At 47.4% G+C, this 20373-nt stretch overlaps 2 protein-coding genes and 1 pseudogene across 5 annotated transcripts; 2 read left to right on the plus strand and 1 right to left on the minus strand.

Moving 5' to 3' along the window:
- The first annotated feature begins 4529 nt into the window (after positions 1 to 4529).
- Positions 4530 to 6314, plus strand: LOC125533790 (homeobox-leucine zipper protein HOX14). 2 transcript variants are annotated; one of them, XM_048697141.2, is made up of 3 exons: positions 4534 to 4886; positions 5013 to 5368; positions 5447 to 6304. In XM_048697141.2, exons 1-3 carry the CDS (start codon positions 4826 to 4828, stop codon positions 5684 to 5686), a joined length of 657 nt encoding a protein of 218 aa, XP_048553098.1. In that variant the 5' UTR covers positions 4534 to 4825; the 3' UTR covers positions 5687 to 6304. The 2 variants fall into 2 exon arrangements, with proteins under 2 accessions (XP_087396132.1, XP_048553098.1); XM_087540006.1 differs by having other exon boundaries at positions 4530 to 4886; positions 5013 to 6314.
- A 2980-nt stretch (positions 6315 to 9294) lies between these two features.
- LOC125537519 (NAD(P)H-quinone oxidoreductase subunit M, chloroplastic-like) lies at positions 9295 to 12843 on the plus strand (annotated as a pseudogene).
- Positions 12844 to 12870: 27 nt separating this feature from the next.
- LOC125539206 (uncharacterized) lies at positions 12871 to 19261 on the minus strand. Of its 3 annotated transcripts, XR_015617111.1 has the most exons (8): positions 18367 to 19260; positions 18130 to 18276; positions 17893 to 18033; positions 17642 to 17797; positions 15437 to 15668; positions 14014 to 14154; positions 13809 to 13891; positions 13131 to 13147 (listed from the first exon to the last, which is right to left on the minus strand). XR_015617111.1 is itself a non-coding variant. In XM_048702576.2 (7 exons), the coding sequence occupies exons 1-7, from the start codon at positions 19165 to 19167 to the stop codon at positions 13079 to 13081; spliced, it is 1629 nt and encodes a 542-aa protein (XP_048558533.1). In that variant the 5' UTR covers positions 19168 to 19259; the 3' UTR covers positions 12871 to 13078. The 3 variants fall into 3 exon arrangements, 2 of the variants coding, with proteins under 2 accessions (XP_048558533.1, XP_087400689.1); XM_048702576.2 differs by lacking the exon at positions 14014 to 14154 and having other exon boundaries at positions 12871 to 13147; positions 18367 to 19259; XM_087544563.1 differs by lacking the exons at positions 13131 to 13147; positions 13809 to 13891; positions 14014 to 14154; positions 15437 to 15668 and adding an exon at positions 16214 to 16501 and having other exon boundaries at positions 18367 to 19261.
- Between the last annotated feature and the right edge of the window lie 1112 nt (positions 19262 to 20373).

The raw sequence follows: 20373 nt of genomic DNA on the forward strand, positions 1-20373 counted from the left end.
TGGTCACCTGTCGAGCCGCTCTCTTGTTTTTGCCTCGGAGGGTTTGGATTAGGAGCGTTAGCCACGGGTATATAGAAAATCAGTTTTTAGCCGATTTTTAGCCAAATCCGTTTTCCAAGTGGGTTTTATCAAGACGGGTCTATGGAAAATTGTGTTTGGGTTCGAAAACTAATTGATTGGCATTGTATAATTCTTTGTTTGGATATACAATGATTAGCCTATCATACGTCACGCAGACCTCTTCCTACTTTCCCCGCTCGTCCACCATTGATGAATCTTTCGAGCTCCAGCCTAGCACTCCTTCGTGGCTGCTGCTCACGTCCCGCTCCGGCCACACTGATCCCGTTCGCAGATGCCAGCGGACCTCCCTGGTCGCCGAGGTCATCGCCCCTGACATAGAATCTGCCCTGGGCTGATGCTCACCTTCCATCCGGCCAACACAACTCCATGTCCGTCCGCCGGCAGGGCGTTTCCCCTGGTCGTCGAGGTCGTCATCCACACGAAGACTCTACTCCAAGCTGCTGCATTTCAGTGCCGGGCAAGACCACCGTTGTCACGGTGTCGTGCGTACCCATTGCAGTCAACCACATGGCGACGGCCATGCCGGGGCTAGACTACAAGCGCTGGGACGGCACGCTCGAGGTTCTTGACGGAAACAGGCAATGTTGTGCCGTCCGGGAGGACCACGAGGTCGCCGTCACCATGGCCGTACACGGCGCAGCCGCCGCTTCATCCTGCAGCACAGCCGTCGGCCGCCACCGTCCGTCCTCGCTGCCGCAGGTCCCCGACGTCGGCGCCGGCGCTCGGCCTCGTGGTGGAAGACATTCTTATCCAGGAGCTCCACAACACGCCACACACCGGAGGTGAAACCTGTTTTTTCCAAAACGCGTTTGTGCAAAAACGTCTCTGAGTCGTTTTTCCAAAAACGCAAAATATGAGTGTTACGAGAACCAAGTTTTTCTTATCCAAGAATAGATAGATTAACCAAACAAAGTTTTACTTGGTTAGAATCTGAAACACGTTTTTAGCTAACTGGTTCCCTAAAAACTCACGATCCAAACAACGCCGCATCTCTAAAAGCATTTATAGCAGATCCGGTATATCCTGTACTTAAAAATCGGTTTGCAGAATACTATAAAACTTTTTTTTCATGTTTTTATAGTATGATTTTTGTTTCGCTAGAACAGATCCCTTATAAATCCATGCAAAACAACACAACAGACCCGAACCACAGAATATAAATTACAATTGGGTCCTCAAGATGCCAGTGTCCAGCAACTCCTCTCCATCGCTGGCCGGCCCACGTACAGGAGCAGTTCGAGCGGACTGGCGCACAGTGGTGGCGGCGGCTCCCCTTGGCAGCTCCCCTCCTCCCATCCTCGCCGGTCGGAGGCTCTGCTTCTCCCCCTCCCCCATGCCGCCACACTCCTTGTCAGATGCTGTGACGGGCTACACACACGCGGAGGAGAGCGTCGAGCTCCGCCCACGCCTCATCAAAACCGTGACGGGCTGCACGCACGATGGCGGAGGGCGTCGAGCTCCGCCCGTGCCTTGTCGGACGCCATGACGGGCTGCACGTGGGGGCGAACCGGCGGCGAGGATGGCCGGAATAGAGCTCTGACGGTGGCGGTTGGGCGAGGATGGAAGGCGGGGAGCTGAAACTTCCCTCCCGCCAATAGTTTCTATGTTTTACAGGTCCCTCTAAAAAAGAGCTCAAATCCCACATATATGGAGGAAATGGGCCGGTGTATCTAGGATCCCGCAAAAAAATTCTGGGATGGTCGAATATACGACATCTATTCGGGCCGGCAAAATGGTATGCATCCCGTAAATCGGCGATTATTTTGCGGGTGGCCCGGTTTACGGGATCTGCTAGAGATGCCCTAACCTCGAAATTAACGACTGTCATATGTGCCCCCCCCCCTCGGACCCCTACTTCAATAAAGTAAGAGAAACAGTACACGAAAATACATGATAAATATTGAACGAAGAGCCTTTTAACCACATAAGTCGAGTGCTGCACTTGGCTTACACTGGTCGATCGGCTTAGATCATACTGATAAATGGGTGCAGGATATCCTCAACTGGTTCCGTCTCACCATCCAGCTACCCAGCGACACTGCTAGCCTCTTCGAATGGTTGTCCTTGGCCATGCAAGACTACCCGGCTCACCATCGCAAGGTCCTCGGGACACTTGTTTCTCCTACCGCTTGAACAATCTAGAAGCATCGCAATGCCTGCATCTTTGACGGTGCCACACCATCACATACACACCTAGTCCACACCATACAGGAGGAAGCTCACAGCTGAGCAAAACTGACTTAGCAAAACTGACTGCTAGAGGGCTAAAAGAATCTCCAATAGGTGGCCTATAATAGGGCACCAAAAGGTGGTTGGAGCAACTTTGCAACACCATAAAGTGCATTTTTACAACTCTAAAACCCTTCAAGTCCAATTGATGGCCTAAAATAAAAGTGAAAGCGGTAGTCACACCACAATTTTTTTGTCTTCAAATGCATATATACACCAATATATGAGCTATGACTAATTTGAACTTTTCAAAATCATCACACATAACTCAAAAAATATCAAATTAACCAACGAATCCACATATTAATTTGAAATGCAAACCATAGCGTCTAGTGCATCGTATCAAACATAGTTCATCGTAGAAGCAAACAAAAGTGCACATAAACATAAAGGTATCATAGCCTTTCAAATTTCCTCTTCTCCGTTGTCACTTGCCACAGTGTCGACAATGGTCTCGTTGTGAACATTGGCCTCATGGCCATCACTGGCTTTTTCATGTTCATGTCACATGGTGCACCATCGATGCCGTCACCTTGACCTTGACCGAAGCCAGCTCTCATGGCACCCATGGTGTTACCAAAGCCATCTCCCATGGCACCCATTGTTCCACCAAGACACCCATTATGCCTCCACCCATCGTACCACAAAATCCACCTCCTATAGCACCCATCGCACCACCATAGGCACCTCCCATGGCACCTATCATTTTTACCAAAGCCACCTCCCATGCATCATGTTCATCAAACCACCCGTGAATCCTCCCATGTTGCCACCCATTCCTCCTACCATGTCGCCCCCCATCATGTTGCTCATAGCATGGCCTCCTTTGCCAACATTTCATCGCGACGAAGATCAACATGTATGCCTCTTGCTTCACGCCAAGACAACTTATGTCCATGAACATAAGTCTTTTCGCTTTTTCCTTGGCGCCCTTAAGTTCGTCAACAACCACCTTCCTCTCCTCGAGCTCCACCGTCCGCTCCTCTGCAGCCTCTTCTCCTCTGCCGCCGCCTTGCGCCGCTTGGCTGCCGCCCTCTACCCCATTTCTTTCATTTTCAAAAGCCTTTTTTTTCTTTATTTACAACATTTGTGAAGTTAAAAATGTATCATCATCAGCACTACAAATGCACACACAAAACTTAATATAAGCACATATGCACATCATCATTGCACTCATCTCCAATTGACAAAAAAAATGAAAAACAAGGGATTGTTTTACCTCTCCGACATTTCGTCGAACATGTTACCGAAGACGGCGATGAGCGTTGACAGCTCGTTCTCCACGGCTGGAGGTGGGGGGGGGAGTCCAAAAGAAACAGCCGCCACCGAAGAAGTCGCAGTAGGCGATGGAGCGGGAGGGGAGGGGGCATGGTGACGGGATGAAGGGTTCATGCGGAGGCCTCTTTCCCACCGCCGCCGCCTCATTGATTGGTCGCGGCGGTCTTCTTCTGCACCGGCAGCTCCTTCTCGGTGGGGGCGGTGGGTCATGGGGACGCAAATCCACCGTGCCGATTAGGGGGACATGGCGGCGCCGGCGAAGGGTGTATCAGGAGAGGGCGATGCCGCCATGGTCAGAAGAGCCAGAGCGGCTCGGTGGCTGCGGGGTTCGAGGGGTCATCCATGGGCTGGGCTCCATCAGTTGTCATGCGAGCGGCAACAGGTGGGGATGCGCATGGCGCGGGAACTTTCAGCGTGACGGTTGGCGACTCGTGCGTGACCGACTTTGTTTTGCTCCAGCCACCCAAGTGTTGCAAATTGGTGTTGTATTTTAGGTGTTGTAAATTTTGAGTAAAAGAATTTGTGTATAGGGCATCTATTGAAGCACCGTTTTTGTCCCCCGGCAATGTAAAAAGCGGTTAGGCCCTATTATAAGGCACCTATTAGAGATGCTCTAAGAATCGTTATCTCTGTAATCAAATTTTCATTGCTACTTGGGAATGAGCAACCCTCTCTCTTTGCTCAAATGTGTTCCCGTATGCGCCTTCTAGCGTATGCTATACGACGATGTTACAAATGTAATGTCTAGCCTCATACGCAACATGCGTATTTGTGAAAAAAGAGAATTATGTACTCCAAAGAAATCCAGAGTCTCCAAAATTAAGTGGCATAGAGTGCGTCAGCAATGAGCAGATAATGGCGCGGGCGAGTGAGGAAGCTAGTGAGTGTGAGTGTGCAACAGTAAAGTACTTGGCTGGATCCAACGTTTGCCCCCGATCACTCTCACATCTCCCCGGCCAGACGGCCTGGCTCGGAAAGCACCTAGCCGGCCGGAGCCCCACCGGCGCTTGCCGCTGGGCACCTCTGCCACCTATTTATATCACGTACGCCTAGGTCTCTCTCCCTCCAGACACGCACTCTCCCCTCCTTCAACTAGCGCTTTGCGGCCGTTGGTCCTCCCCTCGATCCAGTTCCTCACCTCACCACACCAAGAGCGCAACCCACCGCGTCTCCCCTTCCTCTAATCTTCCAATTCCAACCATCCCTTCTCTCCCCTCCTCAGCTCCGAACAGCAGGCATGGACAACCAGCAGCTCTTTGGTTCCTCCTACGTGGACACGCGTTTCTTCGCGGCCAATGGTACGTACGACGCCGCGCGCCCCCGGTGTTTGCGCATGCGATGATGCAGCTGCAGTAGCTTCATTTTCACCGGCCAGGACACGCATGTGATGCCCTTTTTTCCATGTCGTTGTTGTGTGTGTGCAGGCACGGCGCAGCGGGAGAGCCAGCCGAAGGCTCGGCGCAGGCGGCGGAGGGCCGCGAGATGCGGCGGAGGGGATGGTAACGGCTGGGAGATGGACGGAGGAGGGGACCCCAAGAAGCGGCGGCTCACCGATGAGCAGGCGGAGATGCTGGAGCTGAGCTTCCGGGAGGAACGCAAGCTGGAGACCGGCCGGAAGGTGTATCTGGCCGCCGAGCTCGGGCTCGACCCCAAGCAGGTCGCCGTGTGGTTCCAGAACCGCCGGGCGCGCCACAAGAGCAAGACGCTCGAGCAGGAGTTCGCCAGGCTCAAGCACGCCCACGACGCAGCCATCCTCCACAAATGCCACCTCGAGAACGAGGTAAGCTTGCTCATACACACTCACACTGGCGTACATACAAATTCCTCTTCGTTCTTGCACAAGCTGACTGCCAGCCAGGTGCTGAGGCTGAAGGAGAAGCTGAGAGCGACTGCGGAGGAGGTGCAGCGCCTCAGGTCGGCAGCTGGGATCCACGCCAATGGCGGAGACTCCGCTGGCGCCGTTAGCGTGTGCGGCGGGAGCCCGGGCTCATCCTTCTCGACGGGAACCTGCCAGCAGCATCCGGGTTTCAGCGGGGCAGACGTGCTGGGGCGGGACGATGACCTGATGATGTGCGTCCCCGAGTGGTTTTTCGCATGAATTAGCTAGAGTTTATGGTGGCTATGCCGATAGCAGCGTGTTCGAGTGTTTTTTAATTAGCATGAAATAAAATCTCCCACAAAATAGGCGCTATAGCTGCTCGGGAGCCTCGCCGCTACGCTATGGCTGCCGCCGCCAAATCCTCCACAAATCCCTCCAAAGGGCTTCAGAATCAGCAAAAACCTCTAGAAATCATCTGTCCCGCCGGAAAAGTTGTTGCTATTTGCCGCGATTGTCTGCTATGCGGCCGCTATAGCTGCTGAGAGTGGCCGCCCCTAAATCCTTTCTCCGGCGATTTTAATCTTTGGTTTTTAGTCTGTATATATGGGGTGATTTGAAATTGACACGAGCTGGACATCAACTACATGCTGATCGATTACTATTCTAGTTAGCCATAGTTTTAATTATTAATTAAGTTGGGACGATCTCTATGCGTGCGTGCTGTTTAATTATGTATGGAGAGTGTTGATTAATGGCAAAAGCTTGCAAGCTAGCAAGTGTAGTACTGGTCGCTCTCTTGAAGATCAGAGATGATGTGTATATGTTATCATTTGATATATATTTTACTTCAGCCGTAAATTGTCTTCTTAGTGAAGCACTATGTATGTACAAGTTGGCAATCATCTTTGCAAATGAAGCTCTAAATATTGATGATGATGTTGTTGGTGGTGACTGGTTAGTACAATATACAATTTCAATCTGTCCAGTAATAACATATTAAAATGATGATTATTTGTTGGTTTTGGTAAAATCAATGTAAAATCCAAAAGGATGACATTTTTCACGGCCAATGATGATTATATGCTCTAACGTACAAAGTTTTGTGTGTTAATTAGCCCTTGTGTTCTAATATAACTTTGTAAAACATGAAATTTATTTATATCAGTTCATTTCCCCATACTACTGGCTACATGGTGCTTTCGCTCCTATGTACGTACTTATACTCCAACTCTTTGGTACAGTTAAGTGCGCGACTGTAGAGCTTACATGGATTAACTTCAACAAATTCAAGTGTAATTAAGAACTGGTCGCAAAATATATGGAACTCAGATTATTATGACTTTAACCCTAGCTAGACGGAGAATATTAGACAACAGCTGTCATAAAATACTCTTCTAACCCAAGACCGAATGAGTAATTAAGTTGCATTTTGCTGAATTTGAAATGTTTGTGCATCAAATTTTAGTAAAAACTTAAGAGAGTTTATGGTGATGTGAAGCTTGAGATGGGGAGGGGATTTGTGGCAACAGGGACGGGGGCACGCAGAGATTGATAAATCTGTTTGTGTATATAGCATTTTTGTCTAGTATAAGATTTGATATATGTGTGTAATGCATTGTATAGCGAAGCCGTATACCTGTCCTTTTGGGGTTGTGTAACTGTTCGTGTCGGGTGTTAGAAGAGAGAGAGAGGATTGGTGGAATGGTTCGTTGTACTGCTTGAGCCTCGTGGGCATATATATAGTACATGATCTACTTGGAGTACAAGACAAGACAGAATATTCCTAGTTTATCATATATTTCCTAATACAATCACGTTACTCAACATCCCCCGCAGTCACAACGGTAGCGACGTAGACGGTGAGACTGGAGAAGAATCCGAAGGCAAGCCGACGGACACAACCCCACAGTCCTAACGGTCGACGCATCGCGGAGTCGTGGCTGGAGTGGAAACCAACGAGGTTGCTCAAGCAGGCGGTAGCCCTTTGTGCCGTTTGTCGATGTAGCCGAGAGCGTGGGTGGTGTAGCCGTGGTCGAGGTAGCCGTGCGAAGAATGCCGTGGTCGATGTCGAGTCTGGGTAGCCGGTGTCGAGGAAGTCGCCGTGGAGCCGCGGGCGCAAGAGGGCGCCGAGTTAGCATGGGTGCAGTGGTGTCGAAGTAGGGGTGCGCCGGGAAGAAAATGTTGTTGACGACGCGTTGCAGCGGGTTTGCCAAGCCCGGGGACACATCGTGGACGAAGGCACGCACCGGTGTTGCCAGCACCGGGAATGCGTAGACGGACGAAGACGAAGTTGACGAAGCGCCGACCAGGCTTGCCAGGCCCGGGGACACGTCGTGGATGAAGGCACGCGGCGGTGTTGCCAGCACCGGGCATGCGTAGACTGGGACCTGCACAAGCTGTATGCCATGTCGAAGAAGTCGGAGAGGCCAGCAGAGAAGGACTCGACGACAGTTGCGGCGCCAATCGGCGCAGGTCCAATGTCGCCCGCAGTTGTCGGAGTAGATGAAGCGGTCGGGGTAGATGACGGCGACGCTGGCGACGGGCTGGTGCTAGACGAAGACGAAGGGGGTGGACGGGCGGCTGCGGCGGCGGCGGCCGAAGAAGAGCGCGGCGGCGGTGCTCGAAGTAGGCGAAGAACCCAACAGCATGACAGAGACCGGCGCGGAGGTGGCGTTCCCGCGCCAAGGGAGGCGGCGCGAGACATACCACGGGAAGTCAACGCGCGTGGACGACGAAGGGGACCGTGGGCCGCTGCGCTACGGCCCGAAGGGGCGACGCAACGGCGGCGGGCAGGTCGGGGTGACGGCGGGAAGACCTCGGGGCGGCGGCAGGGACCGCGGGCCACGGCCCGATAGCCCGAATGGGCGGCACAGCAGAGGAGTGCGGTTCGTCGGTGCAACCACGAGGACGGCCTCTGGATGGCGGTGTGGACCGCGTGCCATGCTCGCTACGGCCCGACGGGGCGATGCAGTGGCAGCGCGAGGGTCGGTGCCGCCACGGGGACGACCTGGAGCGGACGGTCTCTGGGCGGCAGTGGACCGCGGGCCGCGGTACTATGGCCCGAAGGGGCGACGCATCGGTGACGTGGGTCGGTGCAGCTAGGAGAAGAACCACGGGGCGGCGGCGCTGCGGCCCGACGGGGCGACACAGCGGCAGCCCATTGCTCGATCGGTAGAGGGGCGCGCTGAACTCGGGATGGTCTTCACGGGGCCTGCGGAGGCGCGCGCAACCAACGGGCCAGGTCGGTCGCACGGCGTAGATGAGGCGGATCGCGGCGGCGGGCGGGTGATCAATCCGATCGCGCGCGAGGTCGGGGACGCCGCTCGGTGGAGGCGCGGTGGCAGCGGAGTCCGAGATGAAGCCGGCGGCGGCGGGCGGCAGGGCGGCTATGACTGGCCGCCACATGGCGCGAGGCCGCCGGGTCGGGGTGATGCAGGAGTCCCGGTCGGAGCAGGGCGGTGACGGCCGTCGTAGATCGACGGGCGGGCTGTCGCGCGAACGGCGGCGGTGAAGGGCCGCCGCATGACGCGAGGCCGCCGGGTCGGGGGGACCGGCGGGCCGACGCAAGGACGGCGCGCGAGGCCGCCGGGTCGGGGCGACCGACGGGCAGACGCGTGGACGACGCGCGCGGACGACGCGCGAGGCCGCCGGGTCGGTCAAGAAGCCGGCCGATCGCGCCGGTGTTGGAGTAGAGGCGCACGGGGTCGACGACGACGGTGGGCGACGCAAACCGGATCACATGGACCAGAAAACCAAAAAAGAGACGCCGATCAAAGCGACCGGCGAGAGAGAAAATCCGGATCAAAAGATTAGGAAAAAAGACTCTCTAGGGCAGCTGGCCAACACGACCGGCGGACGAACCCTAGGTACGGGCGGCACGGCCCCCGATGGCGGTCATGAAGGCCGACCGCCCCAGGGGCAGCGCGCGGGTGCGGAAGCGGCGGCGGCTATGGTTTAGGATCGACTTGCGATAGATACCATGTTAGAAGAGAGAGAGAGGATTGGTGCAATAGTTCGTTGTATTGCTTGAACCTCGTGGGCATATATATAGGAGTACATGATCTATTTGGAGTACAAGACAAGCCAGAATATTTCTAGTTTATCCTATATTTTCTAATACAATCACATTACTCAACATCGGGTAGTCTAATATACAATAAGTGAATCTAACATAGACAAATAACAGCGAAAGCAAAACCATTCATTCGGACCATTCATCCTTTCATGTCTGTCCTTCTAGTTCACTCTCATCCTATAAGAAATACCACCCTGGAGCAAGATTTGTTATTCTTCGCATCTACTGAAGTACATTAAGGGTATCAACAACACGAGTGGACTTCTATCCGAAGATTTTGCTAAAAAGGCTTTGTTCTGCTTGTATATTTCCTGTCCATAACTGCTTGTTCTTGTATAGCAGTTTGAAGTGAATAATACTGGTCGAATCTTGTCGTTAATGTTTTTCTTTTGGGTATGTATGACTCAACTCGCTTGTTTAGTTTGTAGTACAAATATGTTGGATACATTAATTCGTTGTGCTGTGAAGTACTGCGATATTGTATCTTACAAGGGGAATAATACTGCTACGCGTGTTATTATGTATCTAAAAACAAATTGTGGTAAGTTACAGAGACTGAAACATAATATTTGGAGTCATACCATCCATTTTGTCTTGATGAAACTTAATCTATTCAAATTTTAGTTAGTTTATTGGTTTGAATTCATGACTACTAAGATTACAGTGTACTCGCTTGTTTAGTTTGTAGTATCTATCTGTTCGACATATTAATTCTCTCTACTATGAAATATTACAATCTTGAAACTTACAACGGCAATACAACTGCTAGGCCTATAGTTATCTATGTAAATCAAAGTTGTATTAAGTTATAGAGGGTGACACTTAAAGTTTTAGTATTAAGTTACTAGTTCTATCAATGAAACTTACGAAATTTTTAGTTAATTTATTCATCTGACTCCATGACAAATAATATTTTAAAAATGCTGCCATGGAATTACCCTATTGGAATGAAATTGATTGGACTAATCCACAAATGTAATCATCATCGTCTTAACTTGAAACTTAGTGTTATGTCCGTGTATTAATAAATTTACTTCTATCACATGATACATATAAATATTTATTTACTAAGTGTAGTTTGTATCACATTGTTATGATCAATTTAGTAATTGTTCTAACAAATTAGGAGAAATATCAGTATTAATGACCTATTTTGAGTTCTCTTTAACAAAACTTAATTGATCAATTTATGGTTTTGGTTACTTTTTGTTAGCTTGTTCACACAACATGTCATTACGATACAGTGATGTCAGCCAAACTAAAGTTTCCATTCCAGATAATAAAGATCAGGAGTGTAGTTGAAAATCTACATTAGACGTTGATCATGTACGAGCTGTTTTGGATGGGTGTTCAGAGTACAAAAGTCGATGGTTACATATATCAACTTTGATGGATTGTTGAAGTTGCCTGACAGATGTTGACCTTAAGTACATTAAATATCTTCAATGTGACTGATATAAGGGAACAGTGTTGCAATTTGTCAGAAGATAGGGAAGTCAATCTTTATGGCAATGATTTGGAAAAAGTGTTAAAAAAATCCTTGTGAACAAAGATAGATCAATGCACATGATGATTAGACATATATATGTCGATTCTTTCGAGGATAATATTGGTATGATTGGAAATTATAGTCATAGTCTTGAATAAGTTGAGAACTTTTTGGGAATGGAGTTAACAATAAAATCGAGTCAAGCTGAAAATACATTGTTAAAGGCAACAAGTGTTATATTTATTACGAGACACTTGATAACCCCATCATCAGAATCGTCTACACAATTGTTGACTATTGGTCAGCTCTTTATAGGAGTGAATACACAACTGATTATAATTGGTGTGAGTGTGCAATGAACTTTCGTGTTGGTGCTATTAGCGACCCAAAGCAACAGATGAATTCAAATAGTCATGTTATATTTTTTTCCGTGATTGTCATCAGTTTTTGCAAGTAAGTTATCTTGTGATTCATGATATTTGAAATGACATATTGCTAGTACTAGCAAAACAGCCCGTGCGTTGTAACAGAAGAAAAAGATACCACATGCCTCTAACCCAAATAATCACAAGTCAAGAAACCAATAGGTTCATGTTCTTTATTTCAACATGACATCCCATCTTGTTGCCATTTGTCCATCATTACAATCTCGCATACGATGATCATAGTGCTTACAGAACCACAACGTCCTTAAATCTGGTCAATCGTAAGCCGTCTCTCTCGTGGCATAAGATAAGGTTTTTCTCTTACTACATTTATTTCGTCTCCAATTTGTTTGTGCGCTATGGATTAAGGTTGCACTATAAATAGCATTTTAAAAATGGTTAAGAGGTACTCCCTCCGTCCCGTAATATAAGAGCGTTTTTAACACTACACTAGTGTCAAAAACGCTCTTATATTATGGGACAGAGGGAGTAAAAAATAAAATCATATTTAGATTTATCTTTGTGCCAATCTTTTTCATTGACAATCAAGTTCTTACTGGTCGGAGGACATATGATGAACTTCCAAGAATTACAAATTATGATAATCCGCAGATAAAAGATATAATTTGTAGTTCAAAAAAGACATCTAATAGTGTAACAAAAGACACCCAAGCGTCCGGTTCCTCCCGGTGCGAGCCCAGCAGGAGGTGAAAGAGGAGGAGCCCACGGGCCGCGGCAACGGTGCCGCCGCTGCAGGAGGAGTAGGCGGCGGCGGCGACGGCTGCGGTTTAGGGGCCCGCGCAGTCGCTGCCGCGGCAGCCGCTGGCGGAGAGCAGGAACATGGGGCGGGAGTACGGCAGCCAGTGGCTGAGCTGCACGACGCGGCACGTGCGTATCTACGACGCGTACATCCACATGGAGACCAACGCCTTCGACCAGACGCAGACGGACAAGCTCACGCTCATGGTTCGTCTGGACCGACGAGACCTACCAGATGGTCTACAACGAGTTCCAGGACCTCGTCGACCACTACAAGGTAAACTAACTAACCATACCACCATTCGTGCACTACGTGGCAAAATGAACATTTTCATGTTCATCTACTTCTGATACATTAAATCTACCAAAAATTTGGAAACCAGCTTCATGTAGCAGAATTTTCTAGCATGGTAGCAAGAAATGCTGGGGTATATACTAGTCGTGCCATGTTGATTTAAAAAAAACTAGTGGGAGTGTCGGACTGTACTGAGTTGAATTCTGCTGTTGTTAGGGAGCTCCACTGTCGGAGTACACGCTTCGTCTGATCGGCTCTGATCTTGAGCACTACATCCGCAAGCTGCTCTATGACGGGGAGATCAAGTACAACATGAGATCCAGAGTGCTCAACTTCAGCATGGGCAAACCCCGCGTCAAATTCAACAGCAGCCAGATCCCTGATGTGAAATAGATACATACAACTATGCTAGCTGACGGGTTGTATCTACGCACTTGATGCACATTATACTACAAAACAATACATTGTCTGTCAGACAACATCTTGCCGTCCATAAACCTTCTATCTGAAAGAGATGCTGAGCAAACAGGGTCGTGACTGAGTACCAAGATAGACTACTAGTTTCTCGTAGCATCACTTCTACGAGTTGCGCTGACAAATAACAATACCACGGGAAAACCTCAGTTTCTCATTCCATGATCTTGTAAAGTTTGAAATCGTCACTCCATGGCCTGAATTGGTCCTCATTCGTAATATTCTGCAGAGGAATAGAATAAATTGTTAGGGACACACAAGTTAGTGGGTAGTCAGCCCTATCTAATCTAATAACCCACTAAGAGAAAATGCACTATATGAGAAGAACAGGAAGCTGCCACATGCTGTTAACAATTAAGCAATATGAAGGAATCAATTTTGTGTCTTCCAAAGTTCTTCCTTATCGTTTCCTAATCCTCCCAAGTCCTTCTCATTCACAATGCCGTGCCGTCCTGGCCATCCTCATCACGCTAGTTACCCTGTTGTGAACTAGGTTTGTACCATAACTTTTCAAAATTAGCAACAGGAAAAACCCATACTGATGCACCGTGGCTGCTAGTACTTTGCAACTCCATGCCAGTAAGATAAGACAGATTAATGCTGCAAATAAAATCATTAAGAATGATTTGTACCATTAGCAATGATTTGTACCATACTGGCGTGATATTTAACAGGTCAATATTGGGCTGTATCCATTAACAAAGAAGTAACCTAAACACAAAATAAATAGATTTGCTCTAACTGGGAACAGGTAAAAGATACTACTATTACAACTCAGTTCTTTAACAACCGGTGGAGCCATTATTGTTAGAGGCTTGATACTATGCAGGCATGCAAAAAGGGTTATTACGAAAAAATCAAAGAAATGGTATGAATGAGGTTACCTCCATCCAGAAGAAAAATCCACGCAACAGAGCTAGCTGATTGGGTTTGCTGGTGCTTTCTACACGTACTTGTTTCGCAAGATCTGGAGTTAAATATTAAACAACGTGTTAATTAATACTACAACATGTAATCCATCACGTTAGAGAACATAAGCAGTGTTTATTAAACAGCCAAATACCACATTACTTCAAACCAGGTACGTACCAATATGATTTGCTACTACTTTCTCGTCTTATTGGGAAAGACAACTTCTCAAGCAAAACAGCCATTTATTATACTCTGTAGCAAATATAATGAATCTGTTGGGAATTTATCTTTGCACTCCCACGGACCTTTGGACATGTGCTGAAAGTTCATTAAGTTACTCAATTGTTAAGTCCACACAGCACATTCGTTATCAGTATATATTACTCCACAACAAACTACTTCAGGCATTTGTTTTTTTAGTCGGCCCTGGAGGATCTCGATTCATTAAAAAAGAAGAACCGAGTTGTCCGATTAACATAGGGAAAACTGAGCTAAAAACGTCACAACAGCCCACACAGGAAACATCGGCCTGCCGACCTGACCACCTACACAAAGACACACACGGCACTGAGAAGAAAAACATTGTTGAGGTTGTCGCGGAGTGCCATCTGTCATCACCCCTCCACGAGCCATTTGTTATGAATGCACCACATTACTCACGTATATTAGGCATAAACGAATACAGAGGACACTCAGCATTGGAATGCTAACATTACAGGATAAAGGTTGGTGGCTTGGTCCTGACACCTTCAGTGGCCACTGGTCAGCAGAGATTTCGTCGACTGCCCGAAGAAAATGGTCATGAGGACACCTTAACTTCAGCAGAAGGGGGTCTCCTTGCAGATCCAGCTTGCCCCATGACAAGCCCAGAAGCAACGGAATGTGTGCGCGATCTTTTCTCAATCATCGTGTCTAAGGCAAGGTCATAGGTGTCTGCCAGGGCAGCAGCAGCTGGACTTCTGATGATTTTTTTTATTTTTTTTTAAAAGGAGGATCACCCCCGGCCTCTGCATCATGCAGTCATTGTGCATAACGTAATTGTGTTGCTAAGCTGTGGCCTCTCTAAGGTTAGTACAGATACTTCTTTTCTATAAATTCATCGAGATGCAAGCTTTGCATTTTCTCAAAGAAGACAATAAGCATTACATGACAATTTGTGCAACAAAATTATGAAAATGCCACAGCCCTTTTTGTTTTAAAGTCCTGCTAATTAAGCTAGGCTTACAGGGGTTTAAAGTGTATCTATAGAAAGTGTATGTCCACCATAGATTCAAGCAAAACGTCAGCAAGCTATTCTGGGCATAGATTTAACAACCGTATAAGCCAAATCACGGAAAAAGCGCAATGGTACAATGTTCAAAAGGAAAATGACAATTGCAAGCAAAGACAACCACAAGTGTGTAATAAATAACAAGACAGACTGTTCGGTAAGCATGGAAAAGCGATTCTGATCCTATGCAATGCATAAAGTTACTTCAGCCAGGTGATTGAAATAATTGTCAGAAAATACTTCAACAATGAAAGCAAGAAGGAAAATATTACGTAACAAAAATCCAAAGAACCAAAAAAAAGTATGCACATAATATGAAAGCAAGCATACCTGGGTGACAATCAAAATATGATTGCACCCTTTCATGTGTAGAGTCGTAGTACTTCACACCGCTGCGCGTCTGCCTTTTCTTTGTTGCCGGAAGGCGAATTCTAGCATTGCCAAGCAGCATATCGTATTCTCCCTGGCTAAATGGTTTGCGGAGAACACGGATCAACCTTTCCTTGAATTCTGAATCTGGCCTCTCCATGATATGTGTAGGCCATACAACACCATCTAAGCCCTGTGAAAAAATGAACTTATCACGACTCACGAGTATGTAGAATATGAGAAATATAGTTTAAAAAACTTTTATAATAAGGAAAAATCTAACAAAATATTTGAATGATCAGTTCAAACCTAAAGATTTTTAACTGGATCATATAGGCTTTTTGAGCAAACCTGCCATGCATAATATGGTAAGTGGATAATTTTCCTTTATTTTGTCAATCTTAATGTTACTGTGCTCATCTCTACCATCGTCATACTTTCTTTCCTTTTTGCTATCCCCAAATTGACCTGGGCTAGGCTACCCAAACTTGAGCTGAAGCCTAACATGAGAGAAATGTTGTGGATATCTGGTGGTGGTATATGTCCAGATTTCCGTAGTCAACGGATAACTATCCTGTCTTTAATATGTACTAGACAATTGCCCGTGCGTTGCAACGGGAGTATAAACATTCTAGTAGATTAGCCCCTGATTGCACGTCTATTATTGTATTATTGTTTTTGAGAATCCACGTATATTATTATATTGATACGCTAAAATCTTACCAAATCTTTGTATGCAATCGCCATAATTTATCTGCCATTTTATTGTTAAACACTTATTTGGTAAGAATTTAATGACTGGCCAACAAAATATGTGTTTATTTTGGTAAGACAATAAACATGAGACAATTGAATGGATGAGAGAAAAATCAAATATGGGAGGAAAAAATCAAAGAGGATAAGGAAAGAGTGGGACGTATATATGGAGGGTTAGACGAAAGAAAGGTGAAATGGGAACCTTACGTTCTTTTTAAGTAGTAGAGATATCCGCTCATAAATGGATGCATCGCCAAACATTACTTGAAACTTTAAGAGAAGAAAAAGGAAACCACACACACAACTATATGTTATAAAAGTCCAGATTGGTCAGAAACAGACATGTAACATGTTTTAGAATTCCATAAGAAATACAACTCTATATTTGATTTGTCTCAAAAATTCAATTTGCTGTATTTGTGTAGTCAAAGTGTGCTGAAAGAAGCAAAGCACCATGAACTCAGAATGTTCACTTGGATACTAGAGTGATCCCCTGTTGGATCACTAAACAGCAAAAGGTGATGAAACCAAGCGTGCAGTCTTCCTTGGGCTTGGTTGCATGCTATTTTGCTCCATCCAAATTAGCACAGACGTGGTTGCGTGATATTTATTCGAGGCAGATCAAAGCATGCCATGGCTCATGCCAATCCTCCCTCCCTAGGCCACTTGCTTGAGGTATAATAACGGGCCGTAATTGCACTAAAGGCAGCAAACGAAAACATTATTGAACAGATCATTGATGCCAATTTCTGTACTTTTTTTATATTAGGAGAGGGTTGTAATGCGTGTATATATGCAAGAAAAAAAATACAAGTAGAGCCAAAGGAGACAAACAAAAATAATTGAATTCACTCTAAAATAAGTGTGTTCTGAATGTTAAAGAGAGGTGTGCATTAAATAGTTTATTAAGTCATAATCAGGAAGTGCCATGTATTGCCCCCCAGGACACTGTACCACCAAAATTTTGTAAACAGCATGTCATTTCAATCAAGAAATAAGGCGAGCGAACTGGCATTTTCTCAAACAGGTAAGTTGGAGGAACTACAGTTGATCATATCGGCTCAAATTGAATGGTTACAGATGCAATGAATGCCCCTCCATATTTAACAAGTACTATACACCACATTCATTTATTCAGAACTAATGTGATGCAAAATGCAGCATTGTAGTTTTCAGGCATGCTATAGGAAGCATCAACATCAACATCAACTAGGCACATTGGTACAAGACATAATACTGTTCTAGCATGTCGATAGACTCTTATGTCGCGTATCTGCCGATGACCACAAGTATAAACCACAGAAAATTCATTCCTCACTGCTGAACACATATTTGCTCTTTCTACTATACTATTAACCAACAGTGCAGACTGGGGACAAAAATAAAAGGCATAGGAAATCAAATCCTCACCGAAGCAACGTGAGGCTCAGCATCATGTCTTGAATTCCTTTCTCTGTTCACAGTATTCAGTGTTTTCACAGGCAGGCCCCTCGACGGCTTCTCTTCATCATCCTCCAACTTGATCTTCTTAGCACCATTTTTCACCCCCTTCTTCTCCTTCCAACCCTGTTCGCACAGGTATGCCATGGGCTTACTCTGCTTTAGGCAGTAGGCAGTATTTAACTGGAGGAGAGGGGAAATGGAGACAATTTTTTCTTTACCTGTTGCCAATGCGCAGGGGAATCGAGAACACGAGCGTTCAGCGGAGGCCTACCCGTGCTAATCACTGGCACCTTCTCCTCTTCCTCCTCCTCCTTGATCTTCTCAGCACCATTTTCTCCTCCGTCCTTCTCTCCCTTACTCTGTTCGACCGTTAGCACAAGTGTGTAACATGAGCTTACTCTGCTTTAGGCACGCGGTAGCATTTAACTGCAGAGGGGAAATGCACACGATTTTACCTTCTGCCGATGCGCAGGGGAATAATCGCGCATACGAGACTTGTTCTTCTGAGCACGATTTTTAACTCCTCTACCTTGATCTTCTTCTTCCTCCATCACTTTGATCTTCTTACCACCATTTTTTGCTCCTTTCTTCTCCTTCCGGCCCTGTTCGCACAGGTGTATGCAACATGCGCTTACTCTGCTTTAGGCAGGCGGCAGCATTTAACTGAAGGGGGGAAATGGAAACGATTTTACCTTTTGCCAATGCGGAGGGGAATCGTGCACACGAGCCTTCAGCGCAGGCCTGCCCACCTTCCTCTTCCCCTTCCCCTTCTCCTTCCTAACGCCGCCGCCGTTCTCCCCTGAAGCAGCCCAGGCAGCCGCTTCCTCCCCATCCTTCTTGTCTGTCCCAGCAGCCCTGTCCACCTGTCCGTAGCTGAGAACCTCGCCGTCCATCTCGAACACCAGCATGTCGTCAACCACCCGCGTGTGCCTCCAGAATGTGCTGTAGTGCTCATCCATGTCCGCGGTTTCGTTCCCAGGGATCTCCGCGGGGAGTTTCTTCTCCTCCACCGGGCGGTCGCCTCCTTCCGGGGCTGGGGAGGGGAGGGGGGCGCTTCGGGCTTCGCCATCCTCGGGCTGCTCGCACTTGTTTGCGTGGGGAGGGGTGCCGGGACGGCCGCGGGCAGGGCGCTCGAGGGCGGAGGAATGGCCGCCGGGGTGAAGGTGCTGGAGGTGGCTGAGGTAGTCGGGGTCGACCTGATAGGCGCTGATTCCTTGGGCGGCGAGCTTGGCGGCGACCAAGTCGGCGGAGGAATCGCCGTCGGGGTGGAGGTGCTGGAGGTGGCTGAGGTAGTCGGGGTCGACCTGATGGGCGCTGATTCCTTGGGCGGCGAGCCTGGCGGCGACCAAGTCGGCGGAGGAATCGCCGTTGGGGTGGAGGTGCTGGAGGTGGCTGAGGTAGTCGGGGTCAACCTGATGGGCGCTGATTCCTTGGGCGGCGAGCTTGGCGGCGACCAAGTCGGCGGCGGAAGCCGGAGCGCGTGGCCGCGGCATGGTTGGGGTTTTTGGGACTGGGTTGGTACTCTAAGCCTCTAGGCCGTGAATGCGAAGAGACGCATAAGCTAAGTGGGAACGCAGGCGATTAATTGGAGGCTCGCTCGTGACACAGTGGAGTACTCCGCGAAAGCGAAGAGACGCCACAGGGACAGCTGGACAGGGGAGCGAAACATGCCGCTTTGGGAAACCATCCAACGGCGCCTGGTTGGCTGATGAACAATGGTGGAGCGCACACTTGACACTTCAGTTGGGTTTGGAGCAACTCATAATTTTCCGAAACAGTGTTGCTAAGGCCTTGTTTGGTTCATAAGTCCTAAGGCTAGTCATAGCGGAGGTAACTTACGTAGTAACTTAACACATCTCAAGACAATTTTGCTTATGTGGCAAGTATTTAATAAGAAGAAAGGTGCTTGGAGTAACATAAGGCTGGTTGTAATGGGGAGTATCATATACTAGTATCATGCATATGATACTAGTATATGATACTACCTCCCTAATGCATAGTATCATATATTAGTATCATGTAGTACTCTATTTATTGCCATGCATGACACAAAGTAGCATCGCATTTAATATGATACGGTATCATGATATGATACTACACCCTCTTTTTCTTCATTTAATGTTATGACACATCATCAAAATTGCCTAGTTGGCATGCATGATACTAGCTATGATACTACCATTACGGCCAACCTAATATGTTACTGTAACATAGCGCTTCCCGAGGTAAAATGAGTATAAGACAATAAATGAAACAAACTATGACACTACTACTACGATACTTTGCACTATGGGGGTAGTAACTTAGACTAGTGTCATGCATATGACACTAGTCTAAGTTACTCCCCACTATGACCAGCCTAAGACTTTTCTAGTCCCAACTAAAAAGTCTCTAGTCCCTAAAAAGTCCCTCCTTGTTTGTTTCCAGAGACTAAAAAGTCCCTAGTCCCTTCCTAGATGTTATTAAATGACCATGTTGCCCTAGTATATAGAGAAATAACAATCAAACAACATCATGGGGTGGCGGGCCAATAAATGCATGGAGGAGCATTGTTGGAAAAGTCCCAAAAAAGACTCACCTTGAGAGTCTTCTTCATTTAGTCCCAAATGCCTAGTTTAGTCCCTAAAAAGTCCCCCCCCCCCTTTGGTAAAAAAAGTCTTTAAGAGAGACTTTTTATAGTCCCTACATAGAAAAGTCCC

Source organism: Triticum urartu, chromosome 2A (genome assembly GCF_056163025.1).
Source record: "Triticum urartu cultivar PI428250 chromosome 2A, HENAU_Tu73, whole genome shotgun sequence".
Classification (NCBI taxonomy): domain Eukaryota; kingdom Viridiplantae; phylum Streptophyta; class Magnoliopsida; order Poales; family Poaceae; genus Triticum; species Triticum urartu.

Excerpts from the sequence above, each read along its gene's own strand:
- LOC125533790 (XM_087540006.1), top strand. The coding sequence starts at position 4,826 with ATGGACAACCAGCAGCTCTTTGGTTCCTCCTACGTGGACACGCGTTTC. Across the intron at positions 4,887-5,012 it reads GCGTTTCTTCGCGGCCAATG|GCACGGCGCAGCGGGAGAGC; the intron begins GTACGTACGACG and ends GTGTGTGTGCAG.
- LOC125539206 (XM_048702576.2), bottom strand. The coding sequence starts at position 19,167 with ATGCCGCGGCCACGCGCTCCGGCTTCCGCCGCCGACTTGGTCGCCGCC. Across the intron at positions 15,669-17,641 it reads CTGAGCCTCACGTTGCTTCG|GGCTTAGATGGTGTTGTATG; the intron begins GTGAGGATTTGA and ends ATTTTTTCACAG. Across the intron at positions 13,148-13,808 it reads GATTTTTCTTCTGGATGGAG|AATATTACGAATGAGGACCA; the intron begins GTAACCTCATTC and ends ATTCCTCTGCAG.